Source organism: Oncorhynchus gorbuscha, linkage group LG20, assembly GCF_021184085.1.
Source record: "Oncorhynchus gorbuscha isolate QuinsamMale2020 ecotype Even-year linkage group LG20, OgorEven_v1.0, whole genome shotgun sequence".
Lineage (NCBI taxonomy): Eukaryota > Metazoa > Chordata > Actinopteri > Salmoniformes > Salmonidae > Oncorhynchus > Oncorhynchus gorbuscha.
Genome location: NC_060192.1, coordinates 12,181,450 through 12,208,466, shown reverse-complemented (window position 1 = coordinate 12,208,466; position 27,017 = coordinate 12,181,450). Strand labels below are relative to the sequence as shown.

Sequence of the window (27,017 nt, the reverse complement as noted above, 5' to 3'; positions counted from 1 at the left end):
ATGGTTAAAATTAATGGGGAAGACAAGCCCCCCAAAAAAGCCATAATACATCCTGTGCTGTGATAATTCTGTTGTTTGCACTAAAACCTGTTAGTACATATGCCTTGAAACTTTGATATATAGGCCTAAGGCTGAGACAATAAGCAGACACAGTGGCAGAATAAATTCAACCACACCTTTCTTTCATCACAAAACCGGAGAGCAACCTCTAGCCAATGAAGTCCACAAAGCATTTTGCATGTGTAACAAACAGTTGCATGACCTACAGCACGGTCAAGTAAGTTAATGTTTCTGACATTTTCAGACTTCTAAACAACTATTGATTTAGAATCATGGACAATTGCTGTAAGCTGCAAAGAAAACAGGCGTTGCCTCCACTATTCCAGCAACATTTCAACTTCAACATTCCAATATCATCAAATCACCCAAAAACAATTGTCCAATCGTAAGTTAAATATGTCTGTTAATGGTTCTGATTGCTGGTTCTGATTGCTCTCTATGTGCAAGTAGAAAAAAACATGTCGACTTACCATACTTGTAGAGAATATTGAACTTCCATCCTCTCAGGCCAGGGACAAAATGTATGAATTTATGGCTGGATCAGAATCATCTTAACAATCATTGGCCAGAGGGGAGAATGAAGTAAAACCACAAGTCCAAATCCCTATTTCCATCCATGGCTAATTTAGGAAAGGGACAATTTAACAACACAACCAGATGCAACAATTTATGTTTTCTGTCAATGACAGTTTGCTTTTAATGTGATTGGTGTAAAGCCAAATCCAAACGGGCTTCCCTTGACACTTTTTTTCAGTTGTAAATTATTATTATTTGACCAGGACCATTTCACTGTTGAGCTCACTGCTGATTGGCTATTTTATACTTTTTTTTTAATCAAGTGAGGCTAAACGCTTGCTAGCTTCCATTGCATTCATTGCAACAATGTCATACTCTTTTTGATCAGACCGAGGGGCACTGTTTCACTCGCACGGATGCTTTCTCCGGTGAGTACATTCAGCCTCTTGTGAATTGATGGAAAGTTCTGAAAGTATTCAGACCCCTTTTTCCACATTTTGTTACGTTTGTTATTGCATTATTCTATTATTGCATTATTCTAAAAAAAAATGTTTTAATGTTCTTCTACACACAATACCCCATAATGACAAAGCAAAAACAGGTTTTTAGAAATGTTTGCAAATGTATTAAAAAATAAAAAACAAACCTTATTTACATACATTTTCAGACCCTTTGCCATGAGACTAGAAATTGAGCTCAGGTGCATCCTGTTTCCATTGATCATCCTTGATGTTTCTACAACTTAATTGGAGTCCACCGGTGGTAAATTCAATTGACTTGGAAGCGCACACCTGTTTATATAAGGTCCCACAGTTGACAGTGCATGTCAGAGCAAAAACCAAGCCATTTTTTATTTATTTTTATTTGACCTTTTATTTAACTAGGCAAGACAGTTAAGAACAAATTATTATTTTTAATGACGGCCTAGGAACAGTGGTTAAACTGCCTGTTCGGGGGCAGAACGACAGATTTGTACCTTGTCAGCTCGGGGGTTTGAACTTGCAACCTTACGGTTACTAGACCAACCACTAGGCGACCCTGCCGCCCCACAGATCTAGGGATCAATGACCTGAAAGGCCGCTCAGCAAGGAAGAAGCCACTGCTCCAAAACCGCCATAAAAAAGCTAGACTACGGTTTGCAACTACTCATGGAGACAAAGATTGTACTTTTTGGAGAAATGTCCTCTGGTCTGATGAAACAAAAAAAGAACTGTTTGGCCATAATGACCATCGTTATGTTTGGAGGAAAAAGGGGCAAGCTTGCAAGCCGAAGAACACCATCCCAACCGTGAAGCACGGGGGTGGCAGTATCATGTTGTGGGTGTGATTTGCTGCAGGAGGGACTGGTGCACTTCATAAAATAGATGGCATCATGAGGGGGAAAATTTTGTGGATATATTGAAGCAACATCTCAAGACATCAGTCAGGAAGTTAAAACTTGGTTGCGAATGGGTCTTCCAAATGGACATGACCCCAAGCATACGTCCAAAATGTGGCAAAATGGCTTAAGGACAACAAAGTCAGGGTATTGGAGTGACCATCACAAAGGCCTGACTTCAAATCCAAAATTTGTGGGCAAAACTGAAAAGTTGTGTGCGAGCAAGGAGGCCTACAAACCTGACTTAGTTACACCATCTCTGTCAGGAGGAATGGGCCTGAATTCACCCAACTTATTGTGGGAAGCTTGTGGAAGGCTACCTGAAACGTTTGACCCCAAGTTGAACAATTTAAAGGCAATGCTACCAAATACTAAGTAAGTGTATGTAAACTTCTGACCCCCTGGGAATGTGGGAAAGAAATAGAAGCATTCTCTCTACTATTATTTGGACATTTCACATTTTCTAAATAAGACTGGGCATTTTTACTCGGATTAAATGGCAGGAATTGTGAAAAACTGAGTTTAAATGTATTTGGTTAAGATGTATGTAAAGTTCCGACTTCAACTGTATATGTTTGTATGCATGTAAACTCATCAAAAAAAGAAACGTCCTCTCACTGTCAACTGCATTTATTTTCAGCAAACATAACTTGTATGAACATAACACGATTCAACAACTGAGACATAAACTGAACAAGTTCCACAGACATGTGACTAACAGAAATTGAATAATGTGTCCCTGAACAAAAGGGGGGGGTCAAAATAAACAGTCAATACAGCTGGTGGCCACACCAGATACTAAGTACTGCAGTGCATCTCCTCCTCATGGACTGCACCAGATTTGCCAGTTCTTGCTGTGAGATGTTAACCCACACTTCCAACAAGGCACCTGCAAGTTCCCGGACATTTCTAAGGGGGGGGTTGGCCTTAGCTCTCACCCTTCGATCCAACAAGTCTCAGACGTGCTCAATGGGATTGAGATCTAGGCTCTTCGCTGGCTATGGCAGAACACTGACATTCCTGTCTTGCAGGAAATCTCGCACAGAACGAGAAGTATGGCTGGTGGCATTGTCATGCTGGAGGGTCATGTCAGGATGAGCCTGCAGGAAGGGTACCACATGAGGGAGGAGGATGTCTTCCCTGTAACGCACAGCATTGAGATTGCAGGCAATGACAACAAGCTCAGTCCGATGATGCTGTGACACACCGCCCCAGACCATGACAGACCCTCCACCTCCAAATCGATCCCGCTCCAGAGAACTGGCCTTGGTGTAACGCTCATTCCTTCGCTCATTCCTTCTGTCTGGTCCAGCTACGGTTGGTTTGTACCCGTAGGCAACGTTGTTGCCGGTGATGTCTGGCCTTACAACAGGCCTACAAGCCTCTCAGCATATTGAGGACAGTCAGAGCACTAATGGAGGGATTGTGCGTTCCTGGTGTTCCTGGTGATGTACCGATCCCGTGCAGGTGTTGTTACACGTGGTCTGCCACTGCGAGGACGATCAGCTGTCCGTCTCATCTCCCTGTACCACTGTCTTGGGCGTCTCACAGTATGGACATTGCAATTTATTACCCTGGCCACATCTGTAGTCCTCATGCCACCTTGCAGTATGCCTAAGGCACGTTCATGCAGATGAGCAGGGGCCCTGGGCATCTTTCTTTTGGTGTTTTTCAGAGTCAGTAGAAAGGCCTCTAGTGTCCTAAGTTTTCATAACTGTGACTTGCCTACCGTCTGTAAGCTGTTAGTGTCTTAACGACCGTTCCACATGTGCATGTTCATTAATAGTTTATAGTTCATTGCACAAGCATGGGAAACAGTTTATATATAATACCAGTCCAAAGTTTGGACAGACCTATTCATTCAAGGTTTATCTTTATTTGTACTATTTTCTACATTGTAAACTATGAAATAACACATGGAATCATGTAGTAACCAAAAAAAGTGTTAAACAAATCAAAATATATGTTATATTTGAGATGTTGGACATACCCAGGCCTTCAATGATGAGTTTGGAGATGCTACAAAGCCAGTCTTGGTGTCTTAATCAATGTGTCTTAATCTCTTAATTATTAAATCACTCAGGAAATCAACCTGGACATTTCTTTAACGGACAAATAAACCATAAAGATTTCTATACATTATTTATACACAGGAAGAAGAGTACGGATAATGCATTGAACCTTAAACCAATTGTCGTGGTCATTTCCTGTATTACTAAACATTGAGAGAGCAAACCACACACAAGTCAGTTATATTATTAAGTCCATATTTAATTATATGAGCTTCACCATAGCCCTGTGACTCTCAGATCAATTCAGTGTCTATAAATGAATTCTCTGAGTGCTTAGTATCATTTATAGCCAAGACACACCCCTCAACTCACATGACAAATAACAGCTCTTAGGAACATTACAAAGGAAGACTACTTGAGAGAGGAGTATCCCATAGCCAGATTAGCTATAGATTATCGTTCAGTTTGGTCTTAAAATAATGAAGTTCTTATCTCATTCTTGGTACAACACAGTACCAAACCATTACCTCATCCAATGGCATATATCAATTGTCAATTCTAGATACTCCCATCTCAAATACACCCCCTCCTGGACAAGCTCACCGAGACAGTGAGCCTCTTAGGTCATATACTAAATCAAGATAAGGGCGACCTCAGAGGGGACATACAATAGTTAGAAACATTCCCATAAGAAGACAAGCCTCCATTCTGTCCTCCTCCCCTCCTGATATTCTTCATAGCATCACATGGTTTAACTGATACCTTGAGATATGAACACAAGCCTGACCTCTCCCCTCTCTGGGCCCCTAGTGAGTAAGCCCTAGCAGAGAAGGGATAACTGCAAACTGCCAACACTATTATCCAAAAGAAAACATCCTAATGACAAATATCTCACATAAGCATTATTATGTAAATAAAACATCTTATCAATGTTACCTAACTAATTCTGATTTTGCTACCACACAATTCACACACATACTGGAGGAAGAGAAAGTGATGTTATTTTAGATATTTATGCCCCCATTGCCTTTGCCCCCACAGGAGGTTGAGGAGGATGACCCTGTCCCAGAGATCCGTAAAGACCACTTTGAGGAGGCCATGCGTTTCGCCCGCCGCTCAGTCAGCGACAACGACATCCGCAAATACGAGATGTTCGCACAGACATTACAGCAGAGCAGAGGCTTCGGCAGCTTCCGGTAAGAACACATAGAGGATGATGATGTTGAATAATACTGTTGGGTAACTTTTTCTGCTCTCATATATCCTAGATCATTTATAGCCTATATACACCCAGTGGGATCACTCATTGAACTTTTCTTCTTACAAAGTACAGCTAACATGCCATAAGGTTTACATGAGGAATGTTCTGGCACAACCAAGCTGGCTCCCCTTGATATGTACTGTACTGAGCTAAACAGTTACTTTCCCGTCCTCTCCTCATATCAGGTTCCCCACTAGCTCTGTGCCAGGCGCTGGGCCCAGCCAGGGCTCCGCTGGTGGTAGCGGTGGTACAGTCTTCAATGAGGACAACGACGACGACCTCTATGGTTAAACCGCACTGTGGACCAACACACAACCACTCGGTGGACCAAAGTTTCCTCACATACATTCTGGCAAAGCTGTATAATGCCGCAACACACACATCTAATACCACAACTAAAACTAAAAAAAGCCTATTTAATATTATTTACAAACTTCTCTCACCACCCTTTAATAGTTAGAGACCGACCGCATGTTGCAGCTTGTCTGTATTCTGGCTTTGGGAGACGTATTAATTTCAAACCTTGTAAGGATTTACACAGAAGGCTGTGGGGGATTGGGTAGAGTACATCTGCCTTCTTACTAGCCACTATTGACGATTCAATACATTACATTTACATTTACATTTAAGTCATTTAGCAGACGCTCTTATCCAGAGCGACTTACAAATTGGTGCATTCACCTTATGACATCCAGTGGGACAGTCACTTAACAATAGTGCATCTAAAACTTAGGGGGGGTGGGGTGAGAGGGATTACTTAACCTATCCTAGGTATTCCTTAAAGAGGTGGGGTTTCAGGTGTCTCCGGAAGGTGGTGATTGACTCCGCTGTCCTGGCGTCGTGAGGGAGTTTGTTCCACCATTGGGGGGCCAGGGCAGCGAACAGTTTTGACTGGGCTGAGCGGGAGCTGTACTTCCTCAGTGGTAGGGAGGCGAGCAGGCCAGAGGTGGATGAACGCAGTGCCCTTGTTTGGGTGTAGGGCCTGATCAGAGCCTGGAGGTACTGAGGTGCCGTTCCCCTCACAGCTCCGTAGGCAAGCACCATGGTCTTGTAGCGGATGCGAGCTTCAACTGGAAGCCAGTGGAGAGAACGGAGGAGCGGGGTGACGTGAGAGAACTTGGGAAGGTTGAACACCAGACGGGCTGCGGCGTTCTGGATGAGTTGAAGGGGTTTAATGGCACAGGCAGGGAGCCCAGCCAACAGCGAGTTGCAGTAATCCAGACGGGAGATGACAAGTGCCTGGATTAGGACCTGCGCCGCTTCCTGTGTGAGGCAGGGTCGTACTCTGCGGATGTTGTAGAGCATGAACCTACAGGAACGGGCCACCGCCTTGATGTTAGTTGAGAACGACAGGGTGTTGTCCAGGATCACGCCAAGGTTCTTGGCGCTCTGGGAGGAGGACACAATGGAGTTGTCAACCGTGATGGCGAGATCATGGAACGGGCAGTCCTTCCCCGGGAGGAAGAGCAGCTCCGTCTTGCCGAGGTTCAGCTTGAGGTGGTGATCCGTCATCCACACTGATATGTCTGCCAGACATGCAGAGATGCGATTCGCCACCTGGTCATCAGAAGGGGGAAAGGAGAAGATTAATTGTGTGTCGTCTGCATAGCAATGATAAGAGAGACCATGTGAGGTTATGACAGAGCCAAGTGACTTGGTGTATAGCGAGAATAGGAGAGGGCCAAGAACAGAGCCCTGGGGGACACCAGTGGTGAGAGCGCGTGGTGAGGAGACAGATTCTCGCCACGCCACCTGGTAGGAGCGACCTGTCAGGTAGGACGCAATCCAAGCGTGGGCCGCGCCGGAGATGCCCAACTCGGAGAGGGTGGAGAGGAGGATCTGATGGTTCACAGTATCGAAGGCAGCCGATAGATCTAGAACAGGGGTGTCAAAGTCAAATGGACGGAGGGCCAAATAAAAAATTTAGCTACAAGCCGAGGGCCGGACTGTTCGAATGTTCATTGAAAAATTTTTAAATGACGCATATAGTCTAGTGAACCTAATTGAACCTACTGAAAACCTAACAAATATATTCCATATGATCAGATAAATAAAGCAATATTTTCTTATGGCTCTGTCAGTAATCTTTAATTTTCAACAGACACAAAAGACAAATTTCCTTTATATAAAAATCCCCATAACATGAACATTAAATGAAAGAAACCGGTATTCAAGGCACCATCAGTAGCCTATATTTTCTATTTTAGCAAAAGTGGGCTAAATTTACTTCAAAGAAAAAAACAATAATAGCAATTTTCTATCATCCACTCAACTTGGTTTTAAATGCCTTCACTGTACTGTACATATCAGAGATGACACGATCCCGACCCTGCAGCTGCAAGTTCATTGCATTCAGATGACTCGTAATGTCACACAGAAAAGCCATTTCACACAGAAACATTTCGTCTCGGAGTTGTGTTGTGTCTTTCCCTTTGCTGTCCAAGAACAGACAAATCTCCTCACGAAGCTCGAAACATCTTTGAAGCACCTTTCCCTGGCTTAGCCATCGCACCTCTGTGTGATAAGGCAAATCACCATGCTCCGTTTCTAACTCCGTCAGAAATGCCTTGAACTGGCGGTGATTCAAACCTTTGGCTCTGATAAAGTTAACTGTGCGCGTGATGATGCTCATTACATGCTCCATTTTCAAGGCTTTACCGCACAACGCTTCCTGGTGTATGATACAATGATAAGCTGTCAGCTCACCTGTCGCGTTTTCCTCTTGCATCTTTTCCCGTATCTTCGTCACCAGTCCGCTCCTGTGTCCACACATCGCAGGTGCTCCGTCGGTTGTCAAACCCACGAGTTTTTCCCAAGGCAGCTCCATCTCATTTACACATCTTGACACCTCTTCATACAAATCATGCCCCGTAGTTGTGCCATGCATAGGACGTAAAGCCAAAAACTCCTCTGTCACGCTTAGGCTGGAGTCCACTCCGCGGATGAAAATTGACAACTGGGCAATGTCAGAAATGTCGGTGCTCTCATCCACAGCCAAGGAATATGCAATGAAATCTTTTCCCTTTTTCACAAGCTGCTCTTTTAGATTGATGGACAACTGGTCTACTCTCTCGGCAATGGTGTTTCTGCTCAGACTCACATTTAAAAAGAGTTGCCTTTTTTCTGGGCAAACTTCGTCACAAACTTTAATCATGCAGTTTTTGATGAAATCCCCCTCTGTAAATGGCCGGGCTGATTTAGCGATCTCTTCTGCCAAAATAAAACTGGCCTTGACAGCAGCCTGGCCTTGTGATTTGGCTTTTTTGAACAGAGCCTGTCGAGATTTGAGGCCTCGTTTTAATTCCTCTGCCTTTTGTAGCCTTTGTTCCATGTCCATATTCTTGTTTTTGTCCGCGTGTTTCGTTTCATAATGTCGTCTCAGATTATACTCTTTCAGTACCGCCACACTTTCTCCACACAGAAGACACACAGGTTTTCCAGCTACCTCCGTGAACAAATACTCCGACTCCCACCTTGTTTGAAACCCCGGTTCTCAGTGTCCACCTTCCGTTTTGCCATTTTTGATGGGTATCTGAAAGTTAATTTTACTGTGATGCTGACAACTGCTGTGCCAATAAATATTGAAATGAAGCAGCCTACTGCTCGGTGCGTCACCGTTGCATTGTGGGAAATGTAGTATTGGTGCGTGTAAAAGATCTGCGGGCTGCCGGCTTGCTGCGGTCTGCGGGCCGGTTCTAATAACAAATCAAGATCATCCCAGGGGCCGTAAAAAACCTTCTCGCGGGCCGGATGTGGCCCGCGGGCCTTGACTCTGACATATGTGATCTAGAAGGATGAGAGCAGAGGAGAGAGAGTTAGCTTTAGCAGTGCGGAGCGCCTCCGTGATACAGAGGAGAGCAGTCTCAGTTGAATGACTAGTCTTGAAACCTGACTGATTTGGATCAAGAAGGTCATTCAGAGAGAGATAGCGGGAGAGCTGGCCAAGGACGGCACGTTCAAGAGTTTTGGAGAGAAAAGAAAGAAGGGATACTGGTCTGTAATTGTTGACATCGGAGGGATCGAGTGTAGGTTTTTTCAGAAGGGGTGCAACTCTCGCTCTCTTGAAGACGGAAGGGACGTAGCCAACGGTCAGGGATGAGTTGATGAGCGAGGTGAGGTAAGGGAGAAGGTCTCCGGAAATGGTCTGGAGAAGAGAGGAGGGGATAGGGTCAAGCGGGCAGGTTGTTGGGCGGCCGGCCGTCACAAGACGCGAGATTTCATCTGGAGAGAGAGGGGAGAAAGAGGTCAGAGCACAGGGTAGGGCAGTGTGAGCAGAACCAGCGGTGTCGTTTGACTTAGCAAACGAGGATCGGATGTCGTCGACCTTCTTTTCAAAATGGTTGACGAAGTCATCTGCAGAGAGGGAGGAGGGGGGAGGGGGCGGAGGATTCAGGAGGGAGGAGAAGGTGGCAAAGAGCTTCCTAGGGTTAGAGGCAGATGCTTGGAATTTAGCGTGGTAGAAAGTGGCTTTAGCAGCAGAGACAGAGGAGGAAAATGTAGAGAGGAGGGAGTGAAAGGATGCCAGGTCCGCAGGGAGGCGAGTTTTCCTCCATTTCCGCTCGGCTGCCCGGAGCCCTGTTCTGTGAGCTCGCAATGAGTCATCGAGCCACGGAGCGGGAGGGGAGGACCGAGCCGGCCTGGAGGATAGGGGACATAGAGTCAAGGGATGCAGAGAGGGAGGAGAGGAGGGTTGAGGAGGCAGAATCAGGAGATAGGTGGGAGAAGGTTTGAGCGGAGGGAAGAGATGATAGGATGGAAGAGGAGAGAGTAGCGGGGGAGAGAGAGCGAAGGTTGGGACGGCGCGATACCATCCGAGTAGGGGCAGTGTGGGAGGTGTTGGATGAGAGCGAGAGGGAAAAGGATACAAGGCAGTGGTCGGAGACTTGGAGGGGAGTTGCAATGAGGTTAGTGGAAGAACAGCATCTAGTAAAGATGAGGTCGAGCGTATTGCCTGCCTTGTGAGTAGGGGGGAAGGTGAGAGGGTGAGGTCAAAAGAGGAGAGGAGTGGAAAGAAGGAGGCAGAGAGGAAAGAGTCAAAGGTAGACGTGGGGAGGTTAAAGTCGCCCAGAACTGTGAGAGGTGAGCCGTCCTCAGGAAAGGAGCTTATCAAGGCATCAAGCTCATTGATGAACTCTCCGAGGGAACCTGGAGGGCGATAAATGATAAGGATGTTAAGCTTGAAAGGGCTAGTAACTGTGACAGCATGGAATTCAAAGGAGGCGATAGACAGATGGGTAAGGGGAGAAAGAGAGAATGACCACTTGGGAGAGATGAGGATCCCGGTGCCACCACCCCGCTGACCAGACGCTCTCGGGGTGTGCGAGAACACGTGGGCGGACGAAGAGAGAGCAGTAGGAGTAGCAGTGTTGTCTGTGGTGATCCATGTTTCCGTCAGTGCCAAGAAGTCGAGGGACTGGAGGGAGGCATAGGCTGAGATGAACTCTGCCTTGTTGACCGCAGATTGGCAGTTCCAGAGGCTACCGGAGACCTGGAACTCCACGTGGGTCGTGCGCGCTGGGACCACCAGAGTAGGGTGGCCGCGGCCACGCGGTGAGGAGCGTTTGTATGGTCTGTGCAGAGAGGAGAGAACAGGGATAAACAGACACATAGTTGACAGGCTACAGAAGAGGCTACGCTAATGCAAAGGAGATTGGAATGACAAGTGGACTACACGTCTCGAATGTTCAGAAAGTTAAGCTACGTAGCAAGAATCTTATTGACTAAAATGATTAAAATGATACAGTACTGCTGAAGTAGGCCAGCTGGCAGTGGGTGCGTTGTTGACACTACACTAATCAAGTCGTTCCGTTGAGTGTAATAGTTTCTGCAGTGTTGCTATTCGGGGGCTAGCAGGCTAGCTAGCAGTGTTGTTTACGTTACGTTGCGTTAAAAGAACGACAATAGATGGCTAGCGAACCTAGAAAATCGCTCTAGACTACACAATTATCTTTGATACAAAGACGGCTATGTAGCTAGCTAAGTAGCTAGCTACGATCAAACAAATCAAACCGTTGTACTGTAATGAAATGAAGTGAAAATGTGATACAACCTGTGAATGCGACCGGGTAGTTGAGTTCTATACAGAAGACGTTGGCTAGCGTTGGCTAGCTGTTGGCTAGCTAGCAGAGTCACCTACGTTAAGGACGACAAATAGCTGGCTAGCTAACCTCGGTAAATTAAGATAATCACTCTAAGACTACACACTCTAAACCTAAACAACACAATTATACTAGCCTGTAATCAAAGGAGAGGGATTGTTTATGACTTGTCATTTTTTAAAATAAATATATATAATGTTAAAGAAATGTGAAAATTGAATTGTATGAAATGAAAACAATAAATGAACTGGTGAAGTTCAACCACGAAAGCAATACACAATCTTTATTGAATGTTTAATACTGCATTTAAGTGAAAAGTACAAGACATTTGTGCACAATCAAAACGTGCTTATTCAAGTGTACCACAAACAATTTTTTAAACATTGAAAGTTGTGTGAAATGAATGCATTACAAAACAAGTGAATCATACAAGTAAGTGTCTTGGAATAAATGTGATTTACATTAGTGAATTGTATTTTACATTAGTGTATTGTATTTTTAAAAAATGTAAAAGTTTTTTACATTTGGTAAGTGATCCGTTTAGTGCTCATTATTTTTAAATATTTGGAGAAAAATATGTACAGCCTGATATTGTAAATAAAGTATATAAAAAAAATCTAAATGAGATTAAAACATGTAATTCTCTGGCATCATACCCAATAATGCTTGGTATGTAATGCAGGTTTGTGATCTTTTTGTTTGGGTATGTGTCTCTCCCTCACGTAGCACGGGTCATAATAATCCCAATCCATTCCCGAGGCCCACATTCTGTTGGTGAGACCGTCGCTGTCTGCAGACAGAATTCGGAGTGAGACACCTGTAGAAGCACATGCGTAATTAGGTATGTGAAAGGGAATCCCTTAAATTGGAAAATGTAATATCCATACTGTATTTGACAAGCTATGTCTAATATTTATACTAAATTGCATTTAAGTCACACTGTTTATACACCACATATTTATATCCTGGATTCTTGACATAGCTCACCAATATCTATTGCTGTACAGTGCCTTCAGAAAGTATTCACACCCCTTGACTTTTTCCACATTTTGTTAGCCTGGATTAAAATGAGATTGTGTCACTGACCTACACACATGGTAAGATATTTGTACAAATTATAAAAAATGAAAAGTTGAAATGTCTTAAGTATTCAACCCAAAGTTCAAATAAAAAGTTGCTCACAAGTTGCATGGACTCTGTGTGCAATAATAGTGTTTAACATTATGACTCCCTCTCTGTACCCCACACATACTGAACAAAAATATAAAAATGCAACGTGAAGTTTCATGTTTCATGAGCAGAAATAAAATATGCCAGGAATGTTTCATATGCACAAAAACAAAACAAAAATCGCTCAATTTGTGCACAAATTTGTTTACATCCCTGTTTAGTGAGCATTTCTTCTTTGCCAAGAATATATCCACCTGACAGGTGTGACATATCAAGAAGCTGATTAAACAGCATGATCATTACACAGGTTTAATTTGATCGGTCCACCTTGTGCTGGGGAGAAAAGGTCCTTCTAAAATGTGTAGTTTTGTGACAACACAATGCCACAGATGTCTCAAGTTCTGAGGGAGTGAGAAATTGTCATGCTGACTGCAGGAATGTCCACCAGAGCTTCTTCACATGCGGGATCGTCTGATTTACAGCCACCTGGACAGCTGATGAAACAGTGGGTTTGGACCACCATCACAGGAAAGCTCATCTGCATGCACGTCGCCCTCACCAGGGACTTATAACCTGACTGCAGTTCGGCATCGTAACTGACTTCAATGGGCAAATGCTCACTGAGAATTTTACTTCCTTTTAATTCTTCTGCACTGAGACCATAGTCTGAATTTTGATATTGGTCATTCCTATGTTGGAGTCTTTATCACCGTTTGTACCGGGCAGACGGCTGCTAAACACGGCTACTAGAAACTTGACTAGAACCAAAAGTGTTTATCATATTACCCCAGTGCTAGCTTCTCTACAATGGCTTCCTGTTAAGGCAAGGGCTGATTTCAAGGTTTTACTGCCAACCTACAAAGCATATTACATAGGCTTGCTCCTACCGATCTCTCCGATTTGGTCCTGCCGTACATGCCTACAACTACGCTACGGTCACAAGACGCAGGCCTCCTTACTGTCCCTAGAATTTCTAAGCAAACAGCTGGAGGCAGGGCTTTCTCCTATAGAGCTCCAATTTTATGGCATGGTCTGCCTATCCATGTGAGAGACACAGACTCGGTCTCAACCTTTAAGTCTTTGAAGACTCATCTCTCCAGTACGTCCTATGATTGAATGTAGTCTGGCCCAGTGGTGCGAAGGTGAACGGAAAGGCACTGGAGCGACGAACTGCTCTTGCCGTCTCTGCCTGGCCGGTTCCACTATCTTCACTGGGATTCTCTGCCTCTGACCCTATTAAGGGGGCTGAGTCACTGGCTTACTAGTGCTCTTCCATGCCATCCCTAGGAGAGGTGCGTCACTTGTGTTTGAGTCACTGACGTGATCTTCCAGTCCGGATTGGCGACCCTCGGGTTTGTGCCGTGGGGAGATCTTCGTGGGCTATACTCCGCCTTGTCTCAGTGTAGTAAGTTGGTGATTTGCGGATATGTGGTGTGGGTGCTGTGCTTTGGCAAGGTGGGTGCCTGGTTGGCCCTGTCCGGGGTTGTCGTCTGACGGGACCACAGTGTCTCCCGACCCGCCTGTCTTCAGTCTCTAGTATCTATGCTGCAATAGTTTAAGTGGGCTAGAGTCAGACTGTTATCTGGTGTAATTCTCCTGTCTTATCCGGTGTCCTGTGCGAATTTAAGTATGCTCCCTCTAATTCTCTCTCTCTCTCCCCTTCCAGAGGATCTGAGCCCTGGGGCCATACCTCAGGACTACCTGGCCTGATTCCTTGCAGTCTCCAGTCCACCTGGTCGTGCTGTGGCTCCAGTTTCAACTGTTCTGCCTACGGCTATGAAACCCTGACCTGTTCACCAACGTGTGATACCTTGTCCCAGACCTGCTGTTCAACTCTCTCTACCGCACCTGCTATCTCAAACTCAACGCTCAGCCATGACAAAGCAACTGACATTTACTCCTGAGGTGCTGGCCTGTTGCACCCTCTACAACCACTGTGATTATTATTATTTGACCCTGCTGGTCATAAACATTTGAACATCTTGGCCATGTACTGTTAATCTCCACCCAGCACAGTCAGAAGAGGACTGGCCAACCCTCAGAGCCTGGTTCCTCTCTAGGTTTCTTCCTAGGTTCCTGCCTTTCTATGGAGTTTTTCCTAGCCACCGTGCTTCTACATCAGCGTTGCTTGCTGTTTGGGGTTTTAGGCTGGGTCTCTGTATAGTATGTTGACATCGGCTGATATAAAAGGAGCTTTATCAATACATTTGATTGATTGCATTTTCTCTCGTTTCAGCTCAAATAATGGCCATCATTGATTTGAAGAAATGTTGATTTTGTGTAATTTTTTACTTTATGTTGAAGCTTGCAGCGATAAATGCTTCAAAATATGTACAAACGGAGTGCGTGTAGGAGAAGTGCCCTCCGTGCTCCATTTCGCATACTTTGATTTGAACTCCTACTATAATCCCGTGCTCCAATTTGTGTGCTCTGAGCAAGGCCGTATGGATTTTGAGAAACACCCTGGGAGACATTTACCATTCAGCAGGACAATAGCCTAAAACAAGGCCAAATATACACTGGAGTTGCATACCAAGGCAACATTGAATATTAAAGCCATATTCCAAAATGGATTTGTTTCTTTCCCCTCACATCAATCTACACACAATACCCCATAATGACAAAGCAAAAATACTTTTGTAATTTTTGCAAATATATAAAACATGTAAACGTTATCAGTTTTTAAATAAGTATTCAGACTCTTTACTCAGTACTTTGTTGAAGCACCTTTGGCAGCGATTACAGCATCGAGTCTTCTTGGGTATGACAATTACAAGCTTGAAACACCTGTATCTGGGGAGTTTCTCCAATTCTTCTCTGCAGATCCTCTCAAGCTCTGTCAGATTTGATCAGGAGCATTGCTGTACAGCTGTTAAGGTCTCTCCAGAGATGTTTGATCGGGTTCAAGTCCGGGCTCTGGCTGGGCCACTCAAGGCCATTCAGAGACTTTTCCTGAAGCAACTCCTGCATTGTCTTTGCTGTGTAATTAGAGCTGTTGTCCTGTTGGAAGGTGACCCTTCGCCCCCAGTCTGAGGGCCTGAGCGTTCTGGAGCAGGTTTTCATCAAGGATCTCTCTCTTCATGACGGGCCATCCCCAGGTGGTAAGGGTAGGTAACAACACATCCGCCACGCTGATCCTCCACACAGGGGCCCCTCAGGGGTGCATGGTCAGTCCCTTCCTCTACTCTCCTTCACTCATGACTGCATGGCCAGGCACAACTCCAACGCCATCATTAAGTTTGCCAATGACACAACAGTGGTAGGCCTGATCACCGACAACAATGAGACAGCCTACAGGGAGGTCAGAGACCTGACCGTGTTGTGCAAGGACAACAACCTCTCCCTCAATGTGATCAAGACAAAGGAGATGATTGTGCACTACAGGAGAAGGAGGACCGAGCATGCCCCCATTATCATCAAAGGGCTATAATGGAGCAGGTTGAGAGCCAAGTTCCTTGGCGTCCACATCACCATTAAACTAACATGGCCCAAGCACACCAAGACAGACGTGAAGAGGGCACAACAAAACCTATTTTACTGAGGAGTGGCTTCCGTCTGGCCACTCTACCATAAAGGCCTGATTGGTGGAGTGCTGCAGAGATGGTTGTCCTTCTGGAAGGTTCTCCCATCTTCACAGAGGAACTCTAGAGTGAACATCGGGTTCTTGGTCACCTCCATAACCAAGGCTCTTTTCACCCGATTGCTCAGTTTGGCCGGACGGCCAGCTCTCGGAAGAGTCTTTGTGGTTCCAAACTTCTTAAATGTAAGAATGATGGAGGCCACTGTGTTCTTGGGGACCTTCAATGCTGCAGAAATATGTTTTTACCCGTACTCAGATCTGTGCCTTGACACAATCCTGTCTCGGAGCTCTACGGACAATTGCTTAAACCTCATGGCTTGGTTTTTGCTCTGACATGCACTGTCAAATGTGGGACCTTCTATAGACAGGTGTGCCTTTCCAAATCAATTGAATTTACCACAGGTGGACTCATCAACTTTTAGAAACATTGAGGATAATCAATGGAAACAGGATGCATCTGAGCTCAATTGAGTCTTATAGCAAAGGGTCTGAATACTTATATAAATAAGGTATTTGTTGTTTTAAATTTGCAAACATTTGTAAAAACCTGTTTTTGTTTTGTCATTATGGGGTACTGTGTGTAGATTGTTGAGGATAAAAAAAAATCAATTTTTAGAATAAGTTCTTTGTTTCTGGACATTTTGAGCCTGTAATCGAACCCACAAATGCTGATGCTCCAGATACTCAACTAGTCTAAAGAAAGCCAGTTTTATTGCTTCTTTAATCAGAACAACAGTGTTCAGCTGTGCTAACATAATTGTAAAAGGGTTTTCTAATGATCAATTAGCCTTTTAAAATTATAAACTTGGATTAGCTAACACAATGTGTCATTGGAACACAGGAGTGATGGTTGCTGATATTGGGCTTCTGTACGCCTATGTAGATATTCAATTTAAAAGAAAGTTATTTATTTTTGAAAATCAGCCGTTTCCAGCAACAACAGTCATTTAAAACATTAACAATGTCTACACTGTATTTCTGATCAATTTGATGTTATTTTAATGTGCTTTTCTTTCAAAAACAAGGACATTTCTAAGTGACACCAAACTTTTGAACAGTACTATATATGGTCTAGTACGTTTACACAACAGCTATATATGGTCTAGTACAGTGTTTAGCAAACCTCTCCTTGGGGTCCCCCATACATGTCATAGTTTTGTTGTAGCCCTGAACTAGCTCACCTGATTCACCTAGTCAAGGGCTTGATTATTATTTGACAAGTTGTATCAAGTGTGCGAGCTGTTTAAATGCAAGGAAGTTTGAGAACCACTGGTCTAGTATGCCGTAGTGCCAAGTCGAGGTCCCAAAGGCTTCTTAACAGCTTCGATCCCCAAGCCATAAGAATCCTGATCAACTAATCAAAGGGCTACCCAGACCCCTCCTTTACGCTGCTGCAATTCTCTGTTTATAATCTATGCATAGTCACTTGAACTCTACCTACATGTACCTCAATTACCTCAAACAAGTACCTCAATTACCTCGACTAACCAGTGCCCCCACGCATCGACGCTGTACTGGTACCCCTGTATATAGCCTCGCTTGTTATTTTACTGCCGCTGTTTAATTATTTGTAACTTTTATTTTCTACTTATCTATTTTTTACTTAACACTTTTTCTTCTTATCACTGTTGGTTAAGGGCTTGTATGTATGCATTTCACTACATTTTGATTTGATTTGATGTCAACTCACCTGCGCTTGCTCCAAAGTCGCTGTCCAATCCAGGACCCATTGTGGAAGAGTTGTCAGATGCAACAAAGCATGAAGTCTCTGGAGGTATGCTACTGGCATATTCACATTCGAATTCAACCATATCAAACTTGTGTTCCTCTGTGTTGTTCAATTGCAGCTCCATGGTGCTGCACCGACGCATGTGCCTCTGGTCAGGTGTTACCTGCGTGCATAAAACAGTCACACATTACATCCAAGACAGAGTTCAATGGTTACTGTGGCTAATATTAGGCTGGAACCATGAATTTACCCTTGAGTGTGTATCATTTAGCGCAGGTGAATTGGGTGGCACACGGTTAGGCAGTTCTGCCTCTGAATCACTTGACTGCGGTAGGACAGGGGCGCTTCTGCGCCACCCTATTTTATTCCTACTGTACACGCTTGACCTACGGGGCTGTTCGATCCTGGAGTTGGTATCGGCTGTTGTCGCAAATATGGCGCTCGGAGCCCCCAGGGACTCCGAACCACCATCGTCTGTGGCCCCAACCAGACGAACGAATCGGATACTCTGCTGCACTGCTGCCTTGTCATTTGAAGAGGAACTTGGAGAGCTCAAGGCCTGCGCCAAAATAGGCTCTGAAACAGAGATATAACCTCCTTTCCCATCTTGATTTGGGACAAATGGCGCCACTGATATTATGGTCATTCTCTGGCGCGTCGAAAGAGTAGACTGTAAAATACTTTCCTTGTCTTGTCTTTTTCTGTTCTTCTTTGAAAAAGTGTGTAACTTGTAACCCAGGAACAAACAGTTAAACAGCAGCAGAAGAACCACGCACGGTATGAGTAAAATAAGAAGTAGTCTTAATCTTATAATTGACAAACCTTCACTCAGATTTGAGGGTGGTGTTGAAGGGTCTATTTGCGACATTTCGTCATATAGTTTATAGGATTCAATTCCAGGACGCAAAAAAATGTGGTTTTTCTCTGTGAGAGCGCAGGTGTTTTGTGGGACCAATCAATTTCACTATCCAGGGTCCGTGATTGAACTCTGCAGAATGACTGCCTGGGTTTTGTACTTGGCGAACCCCGTGGCCATGGTAGATTTTATTTTCTGCTTCAATAGCTATTTTACCCCAAATTAAGTATTTACGTGGACAATTCATTTTTATGCACGGACAGCAGAAAGAAGGCCTACTCGAAAATGTGCGTATAGGCATGAAATAATAACCCCAAACGCAGGTGACGAGTTTAATGTCCGCTTGCTTGATGCTTGTCTGTCCTGTAGAATAGGTGACAAATAGTCAATCACATCACCCACATCTCGCTCTCATATCCAGGCTGCCGGTGACGTACAGGTGTGTAAATATTATGGCACAAGGATTTGGAATTACAGCATAACGAATTGGCCCAACCACGCGGTTTTATGGTCGTTGGCATAGATTTACAGGAAACCTTCATATTCCGCCTGGTCTAATATACAAGACGTTACATAGTAAACACACATCCAGGAGAATCAAATTATTACGGAATGTTACATTTGGTATGGTTGCATAAGATATATGGATATGTGAAGGTCAAGCAACCTAAGGGATGCAAGTTCAAAACTCATCACCGACAGCTTTAGCATTTCAGCTAATTATTAACTGTTCAACTACTTCGTACTTTTTAGCTACTTTGCAACTACTTAGCATGTTAGCTGATCCTTCCCCTAACCTTAACCCTTTTAGCTAGCTAACATTAGCCACCTAACTAGAATTCTTAACATATTACATGTTTTTCAGATTCACATATAAAACCAATTGTAATTAGTAACATATCAAACGAAATGGGTGATGGACATCCACAAATTAATACATACCATACGGAATGTAACATATAATTCTAAAAGGAGTGTATCAGATTAAGATTCAGAATAATACAACATTCTCTGTGATCACTATTTGGCACACAAATACACATAGTGGTAAGTCTACAAGGAAAGAAGCAGACGACTTAACACTTCAGAATCAACAAAACTCTTGTGAGATGAGGATGATGCTTCATGATCGGTTAAATTTTATTGCTAAGCATTTTGTGACGTTTTGCCTTCCCATCTCAAACCATTTGTCAATGTCTGTCTCACTGTCTCGGTCTATTTATCAGGGAAAGACTCAAGTCGGTGGCTGTGGTGGCAATTTTCTATGTTGTGTAAAACAAACGTCACATTTCAAAGTGTTTAAGGTTAAGTTTAGTCATACACTCTGAATGTTAATGGTTAAAGTTTGGGATGGGCTTAAAACAAAAATCTCAAAACAACTTTCTATCACTGGATTCGAACTTGCAACCTTTGGATTCAGAGGCCTATTTGACGGTAAAATGTCCACCTCATCCCGATATCCTCAGATATGGATAGACGTCGAATACTGACTTCTATCACAGCTTACCTGGCTGAAAACCCAGCATCAACCACGGAGGAGTGGAAATCTCTCAACAGTCCACAGGGGAGCGCTCTTTTAAATATTTCCTGCTTCCTTTTTCTAGCTTGTTTGAAAGTATTGCTGTCCATTGTACCATCTGTTTTTCAGATTTTTCAACTCCAACTTTAAAACATGAACTAAGTTCGTGTTCAATTTTTTCCTACCCTAAGAAGTGAAGGAAAGATTACATGATTGCGAATGGGGCTGCATCTCAATAGTGTAAAGTAGCTTATTCTCTCTCCTTTTCCTCATTTGCACTGATGTGAAAGAGTTGGATAGGAAAATATATATGCCCCATAGTAGTACACATTGCTTTCACCTACCCTGTGTTTAGCTCAATGCAGATGAAAAGAAAGGAGTCAGGAAAGGAATCTTTTTTTTAGCATATTGGGATGCACCTATGGGCCCTAGAATATGGTTTCTGAGTCATTTTAGTTGCATTTAACACTAGGTGGCAGTAGTTAACTGAACCGACATGTGCGCGACAATGGAGCAAAACAGACGGGGTTGGCTTAAATTGGATATGAAATATAGTTGACATTTTATTAACAATGTTCATTGAAAACATAAAGTTGCACATTGAGCACTTGTCTCTCAAATACGTTGTTACAGTTGTTGGTTAGCTAGCTAGCAAATGTTTTGACATATTAGCATATAGACGTGACATGAATCAAAACACCTCAAAATAAGACATGGTGTCAAGATCAATATCAAATTAGCAAAAACGAGCCACTTACGATTCCCCACATGGCAGTATCTTGTCATTATTGCTAGCTATCTGGCCATCAAGAACCATAACGCAGCCTTCAGCTCCTTTGAAGCACGCAGATTGTTTTCGTGAGGTTGTCAGCTAACCTGTCTATGATGCAATACCGACACTCTTTCAACCAACAGTACTGCTCAAAACCTACTGACACCACTGATGATCTTGAACAGCTTATGTACTCATTACTCTGGGTCAACTGGCTGATCTGCACTTGGAGGGAGTAAGATAGCTCTCAGGCCTCATTAGTCTTCCTCAATTCTGTTGCAAGATGGCAATTGCAGGAGGCATTGCCTCGCCCAAGAGTTCTCTCCAACTCTTCACATAATCAATATGGTTTGTAGTCAGGATTAATGTGAGGTTTATCTAATTTACTGTATTATGAAGTTAAGTCTTCATAGTACATTGAACAAAAATGTAAATGCAACAATTTCATCAATTTTTCTGAGTTACAGTTCATATAAGGAAATCAGTAAATTGGAATAAATTAATTAGGCTCTAATTTATGGATTTCACAGACTGGGAATACAGATATGTATCTGAAGGTCACAGATACCTTAAACAAAGGTAGGGAAAACCAACATTTCTGAGTTTTTTAAATTTCAGCTCATGAAACATGGGACCAACAGATTACATGTTGCATTTATATATACATTTTTTTTTAAACAAATTTGAGAGAAATAAACTTTGTGCATGAAACATTTCTGGGATCTTTTATTTCAGCTCAGAAAACATGGGACCAACACTTTACATGCTGCACTTATATTTTTGTTCAGTGAATATGAATGAGAGAGAGATACAGTACTAAGTTTGGACACACCTACTCATTCAAGGGTTTTTCTTTATTTGTACTATTTTGAACATTTTAGAATACTAGTGAAGACATCAACACATTGAAATAACACTTGGAATCATGATAATAATAATGCATGGCCCCATGTCGCAAGAATCTGCACAGAATTCCTGGAAGCTGAAAATGTCCCAGTTCTTCCATAGCCTGCATGTTTGGGATGCTCTGGATCGACGTGTTCGACTGTGTTCCAATATCCAGCAACTTCACACAGCCATTGAAGAGCAGGACAACATTCCTCAGGCCACAATCAACAGCCTGATCAACTCTATGCGAAGGAGATGTGCTGCGCTGCATGAGGCAAATGTTGGTCATACCAGATACTGACTGGCTTTCTGATCCATGCCTGTACCTTTTTTAAGGTATCCTGTGACCAACAGATGCACATCTGTATTCACAGTCATGTGAAATCAATAGATTAGGGCTTCATGAATTTATTTCAATTGACTGTTTTCCTTATATGAACTGTAACTCAGTAAAATCTTTTAAATTGCATGCTGAATGTATTTTTTGTTTTGTTCAGTGTATTTCACATTTCCTTTTGTGATATGGACATGCTTATTCTTATCCCGAATCATAGTTCATGACCAGTGTTGAACATTTTAATAAAACAATAAAACAGAACCTTTTTTTTAAAATTCAGTTATTTTCATTTATTTAACATGCTTTTCTTTGTCCATTTGTCAATTTCGAATAATACATTAACATCTGGTATAAGTTAAAGCACAAATATATACAAATGTTTCAAATGATTCAGTTGAACATTTGACAAATTAATCTCTTTTAGAGACAGTTATAACTATATTTGTACATTAGTACAGTCTTGTACACAAGTACATATTTGTTTATTTATTGTAATAAATCAATGTAAAAGTGCAGACATATGAACACCATACAACTGGTAGAATAATTTTGCCACGTGACAATCAGGCCTCAGGCTTCTCTAATGAGTCGAATGACTCTATTGGCATACCACATTCTTGATATAGGCAACACAGTAAGAGTACCTCTACCATTTTTCATTCAAGAGAAAGGCTAGTCAGTCAGTCAGAAAACGTGCCCAGACACTCAGGAGTCCATTGGCCTGTTAAACTGTAAACCTTTTCCCCTGTGGCATTGTAGATGATGAATAGTGCCTATAATCAAAAAGGTATATATGTTTTAAAGATTCCATTCCTGCCATTGTCTCCAGCTGTGCTGGATTGTCATAGCACCTAGCAAGGCTGTGATTGTATCGGCTAGCTGTTGTGGTTGTTAGCTCGATAGCATGTTAGCACCCAATGAGGCTGTGTTTGATGATCTCTTTGGACTGGGGAGGGATCCTGTCAGGGAAGGCCACCTGGAACTCCACCACCAGGTCGCCACGTGTGGTGGGGGTCTTGGCATGGGGCAGCCCCTCGCCCCTCAGCCGCCGAATGGCGCCGGGCTTGATGACGTCACTGCACGGTAGTGGCATTGTTCTGTTGTCGAGGGTGGGGACATTGACTGTGCATCCACATAGAGCCTGGAAAGAGCGAGGAAGACAGTATTTGTTAATCTTCCTCCTTTTATGTTGAGAGCATTTGGTTACATAACAGTGGAAGCAGTCGACCCCATAACATAATGTATGAAACTAACCAGGGCAATATTCTTAAGTGAGTGTTATATCAGACTCAAATGTGGAGCAATTTACCCCCAAAGGCGATGCTTTGCTCTGTTATGCAACGATAAGTGTTACAAATGCTATACCAGTAATGTTCTCTCTATTCTGGCTGTGGGTGTCGGTACTCAACAGAGTGACTGAGTGGGGCCAGGGGAAGATGAAGAGGCGCTTGTTGAAGAGCCTGCAATGTCTGTGAACACTAGCATGCTAATCTGAGGAGCGTAGGATGTGGGAGTGAGTGATTGTAAGCCAGAGAGAGAGGAAGCTAAAGGCTGGCACAGAGCAGAGGAGTCAGTGGGGGAGCAAAGTGAAAGCAGTGTGAGGGGGAGGCTGACAGAGGCTATATTTAGCTACTGCTGATGCTGTTCTCTGTAGGGGCCGGTGAGGTAAGTGTGGGGAGGTGTTGGTGGGCACTGTGTGTTATTGGGGGGTTGTTAGCTGGGCTAAGGACAGTACTGTACAAGGTTGGAGCAGTAGAGGTTAGCTGAGAGGGGCTCTGAATAGAACAAAGTGTTCTTCCTACAGCCACCAATTTGAGCCATTATCTAAAGTACAGAAGTGGCATACTTCAGCTATGCCTTGAAGCATTATGTTACACTGAAAGTATGGCAGTGCTGTACATCTGCTAATACTAACTGCATTATATAACCATATCAATGTTAAGTTGACACACAAGTTCACATGAACACAAACTTACTTCTTTGAGGGTGATCTTTGCCGTATAGACTATGTTGGACCCGTCCCTCTTGTAGTTGGGGTGTTTCTTGTCCTTGAGGATGAAGGCCACGTCAGCGGGTTTGCTATTGGCCGTCTCGTCACCCTCTCTGGGAAAGGTGATCTTGGTACCCTCCTTCCATCCCTTTTTCACCACCACGTTCAGGACCTTGTCCTCAGTGCGAAGGCTGCGGCCGTCTGGGTTGAGGCGGTGCCGCGTGATCTTCATGTGCTTAGAGCAGCCGTGGAACACCTCTTCTAGGGTCACCAGGAGGTCGTGCACCACCGCCACGCCCTGCCGTCGCCCGCGACGAAGTTTCTCACCGTTGGGGCCGTAGTTACCATGGTAACCACCACCTTTGCTGAAGGTGAAACGGTTAAAGGGATTGAAAAGCTCCTCCTCGCCGTCGGGCCCGAAGAAGATGTCGAAGTGGTCGGAGCCCTGGAAGAATGTTGAGAAGGTCTCGTGGGCATCGCCGTGGTAACTATAGTGATGGGGGTTGTTCTCTTTGCCTGCCATGGACACCCCGCCTCCGTTCTTGAGACCTGAGACACAAAAGAAAAAAGACAACTTCAGTTAGTACAGTTCACTCAGGCAGAAGTGTGACCTTCCATCTTGTCTAATCTTGTATTCCTCTCCCACTCTGAGACAAAGTTATTACTCGTATATTTAGCTCAACACTTCTGGATGGCTTACTAAATTTATATAGTGGCACTTTGAAGTTTGATAAACACTTTCTTGTCACTGGCTGACTAATGGGCTGGCTCTCAGGGGGACCAGGTGCTGTAGATTTTTGTTAGATACAACAACACTTGCCGGCCAAATGACAAAGGGAAAAAAGGAAAGGCTCTCACCTTCTTCTCCAAACTGATCATAGATGACCCTTTTCTTGGAGTCGGTCAGAATCTCATAAGCTTCTGCAATCTCCTTAAACTTGTCCGCGGCGTCCGCAGCGCTGTTCTTGTCGGGGTGAAACTTCAGGGCCATCTTCCTGTATGCCTTCTTGATTTCGTCTTCATTGGAGTCAGACTCGACACCCAGGACCTTGTAGAAATCCTTCCCCATAGGCCTGGACAGAACGGGAACCTCTTGGTCCTTCTGGTTCTCCTGGAGAAACAGGGTGAGAGAAGAAACACGTTAGAGCTCTACTGCACACAGAATAGCCAAGTTTTAAAAGGACAAATGTCTTTGCCTCAATGAAGCCATCGAAAGCCAGAGCTGGATAAGATGTCATAGAAAGAGAGCTAACTCCCTGGGCTGTGGGCTATAAACTTCAACCACTCCTTATAGCGCTCTCACCCATGCCCATAATAATGCATTTCCAAGCACCAGGCAGCTTTATGACACCCAGCAGGTGTGACATTCAACAATTGATTGAGAATGACCCAGACAAGTAGACTATGATTGTCAGCAAGCCTTCTGTGCTAGTACCAGTTTCAGAGGACACATACTTGAAATTGTCACCTGTCAGTCCTTTGAATACAAATTACCACAACGTATTCTTTATTATTTACATTCAGCCTTTGAAAATAGTATTGTATGAAAACTAGCCCATGGCAAATGCAATTCAGGCCAGTTAAGTCTTCTAGACTGTAATGCAGATTTGTCTGTGCATCTAAATGCTGGCAACGTGACTATAGGGGGAACTCGTGTGTATGAGCATCTTGAAGCAGATTGCACCTCCCACCACAGATGCCAGCTGAGCCCTGATTGGCTCAACTACGCTACATTGTCTGCATTGAAATTAGGGGTATAAAGCATATACAGTAGGTTACTGGAGAACCCGTTGACATTGTGCAAACTGCTCACACACAGTGTGTATAAGCTTTAAAAATATATATCATTCCTTATTTTACCAGATGAGTTGACTGAAAATACATTCTAATTTACAATAAAAGGATCATTAAATATTTATATATTCTCAGCAATTAAACCACTAGTCTTTAAACTCACTGTCAACCTTTTAATGACACAAGCATTAGGCACAATTTATGACATACATGAGTTTAATGGACATACAATACATAACAATCTATAAATTAGTGAAATTTAGACAGATTTCAAAAATATAACTTACCCCTGATGAAGAGCCCGAGCTGTCATTCCTGTTCATAACGCGGACCTTGCACTTGCCATTTTTGGTTTTCACTCCAAACTGGGTCCAGATCAGAACCATAGTGTTCGCTTATTGAGGAGCTGTCCGCTGTTTCTTGGTGCTGAAAAGCTCTTAGCTGTTTTAGCTGTGGTTGGGCTGTTGGTTGACTGAGCGGCTGACTGCAGACTGTGCTAAATACTGCCGTGGCAGCCCTTTACTATACACTCAACACCCACGCAGCGTGACCGAGCTTTCCCCAAAACCGCCCATTTTCCTACGCACAAGAGGGAATACCTTGGCTACCGATTCCTCCGCGAGACCATTGGCGTTCGCTTCATGATCATGCGGATGTAACCGCCTCCTTCTCCTTGTTGAGACTCGTTTCCGGGATTCTTAGCAGAAAGCTCACGAGCAGTCACGACCAGTGAGTTGAATCCTCAGAACCGTCTAGGTTTGCCGATTGAAGACCTAACATTTAGACATCCCTAGAGGCTCTGTAGCGGAGTTTCTCAACTCTACGATGTAAAATGGAGTTGAGTGACACGTGGGCGGACTGCACCTCCGACTACATCGAGTTGCTGTCAGTCAAGATTTAAATGTTTATGCTTTCCTTGCACCTACTGTATGTTTGTCCTGTGTAAATGCGAGCTTGTCCGTAGTTTTGAAACTGTACCTGTGCTTCTCCTGATTGTTATAGTTATCAGTTGGATTTGAAAGCTAAAGTTTAAAAAAGAGCATTCTGTGCATGCCCT

At 43.7% G+C, this 27,017-nt stretch overlaps 3 protein-coding genes across 6 annotated transcripts in view; 1 reads left to right on the top strand and 2 right to left on the bottom strand.

Annotated features, from left to right (window-relative positions):
- LOC124007412 (transitional endoplasmic reticulum ATPase-like) overlaps positions 1–14,505 on the top strand; it is a 68,270-nt gene extending 53,765 nt beyond the window's left edge. For 3 of the 4 annotated variants that reach the window (XM_046317945.1, XM_046317947.1, XM_046317946.1), the window contains 2 exons: positions 5,008–5,162; positions 5,413–5,940. In XM_046317945.1, coding sequence (XP_046173901.1) covers positions 5,008–5,162; positions 5,413–5,518 — 261 coding nt within the window. In that variant the 3' untranslated portion in view covers positions 5,519–5,940. Of the gene's footprint in view, positions 1–5,007; positions 5,163–5,412; positions 5,941–12,051; positions 12,167–14,161 lie in introns of those variants that run through there. The other variant, XR_006833922.1, reaches the window with a different exon arrangement.
- On the bottom strand, positions 12,324–18,774 carry LOC124007413 (protein huluwa-like). The gene is made up of 3 exons (XM_046317948.1): positions 18,055–18,774; positions 17,766–17,967; positions 12,324–12,382 (listed from the first exon to the last, which is right to left on the bottom strand). The coding sequence occupies exons 1-3, from the start codon at positions 18,670–18,672 to the stop codon at positions 12,378–12,380; spliced, it is 825 nt and encodes a 274-aa protein (XP_046173904.1). The 5' UTR covers positions 18,673–18,774; the 3' UTR covers positions 12,324–12,377.
- A 3,467-nt stretch (positions 18,775–22,241) lies between these two features.
- LOC124007363 (dnaJ homolog subfamily B member 5-like) lies at positions 22,242–26,722 on the bottom strand. Its single transcript, XM_046317864.1, has 4 exons — positions 26,248–26,722; positions 25,025–25,277; positions 24,153–24,715; positions 22,242–23,317 (listed from the first exon to the last, which is right to left on the bottom strand). Exons 1-4 carry the CDS (start codon positions 26,344–26,346, stop codon positions 23,084–23,086), a joined length of 1,149 nt encoding a protein of 382 aa, XP_046173820.1. The 5' UTR covers positions 26,347–26,722; the 3' UTR covers positions 22,242–23,083.
- Between the last annotated feature and the right edge of the window lie 295 nt (positions 26,723–27,017).

What these genes read in the sequence shown, in the direction of transcription:
- LOC124007413 (XM_046317948.1), bottom strand. Translation starts at nt 18,672, where the DNA reads ATGTCGCAAATAGACCCTTCAACACCACCCTCAAATCTGAGTGAAGGT. An exon ending in TAAATGATACACACTCAAGG is followed by an intron (nt 17,968 to 18,054) that starts GTAAATTCATGG and finishes TTATGCACGCAG; the next exon opens with GTAACACCTGACCAGAGGCA.
- LOC124007363 (XM_046317864.1), bottom strand. Translation starts at nt 26,346, where the DNA reads ATGGTTCTGATCTGGACCCAGTTTGGAGTGAAAACCAAAAATGGCAAG. An exon ending in GCTCGGGCTCTTCATCAGGG is followed by an intron (nt 25,278 to 26,247) that starts GTAAGTTATATT and finishes CTGTTTCTCCAG; the next exon opens with GAGAACCAGAAGGACCAAGA. An exon ending in TGATCAGTTTGGAGAAGAAG is followed by an intron (nt 24,716 to 25,024) that starts GTGAGAGCCTTT and finishes TTTGTGTCTCAG; the next exon opens with GTCTCAAGAACGGAGGCGGG.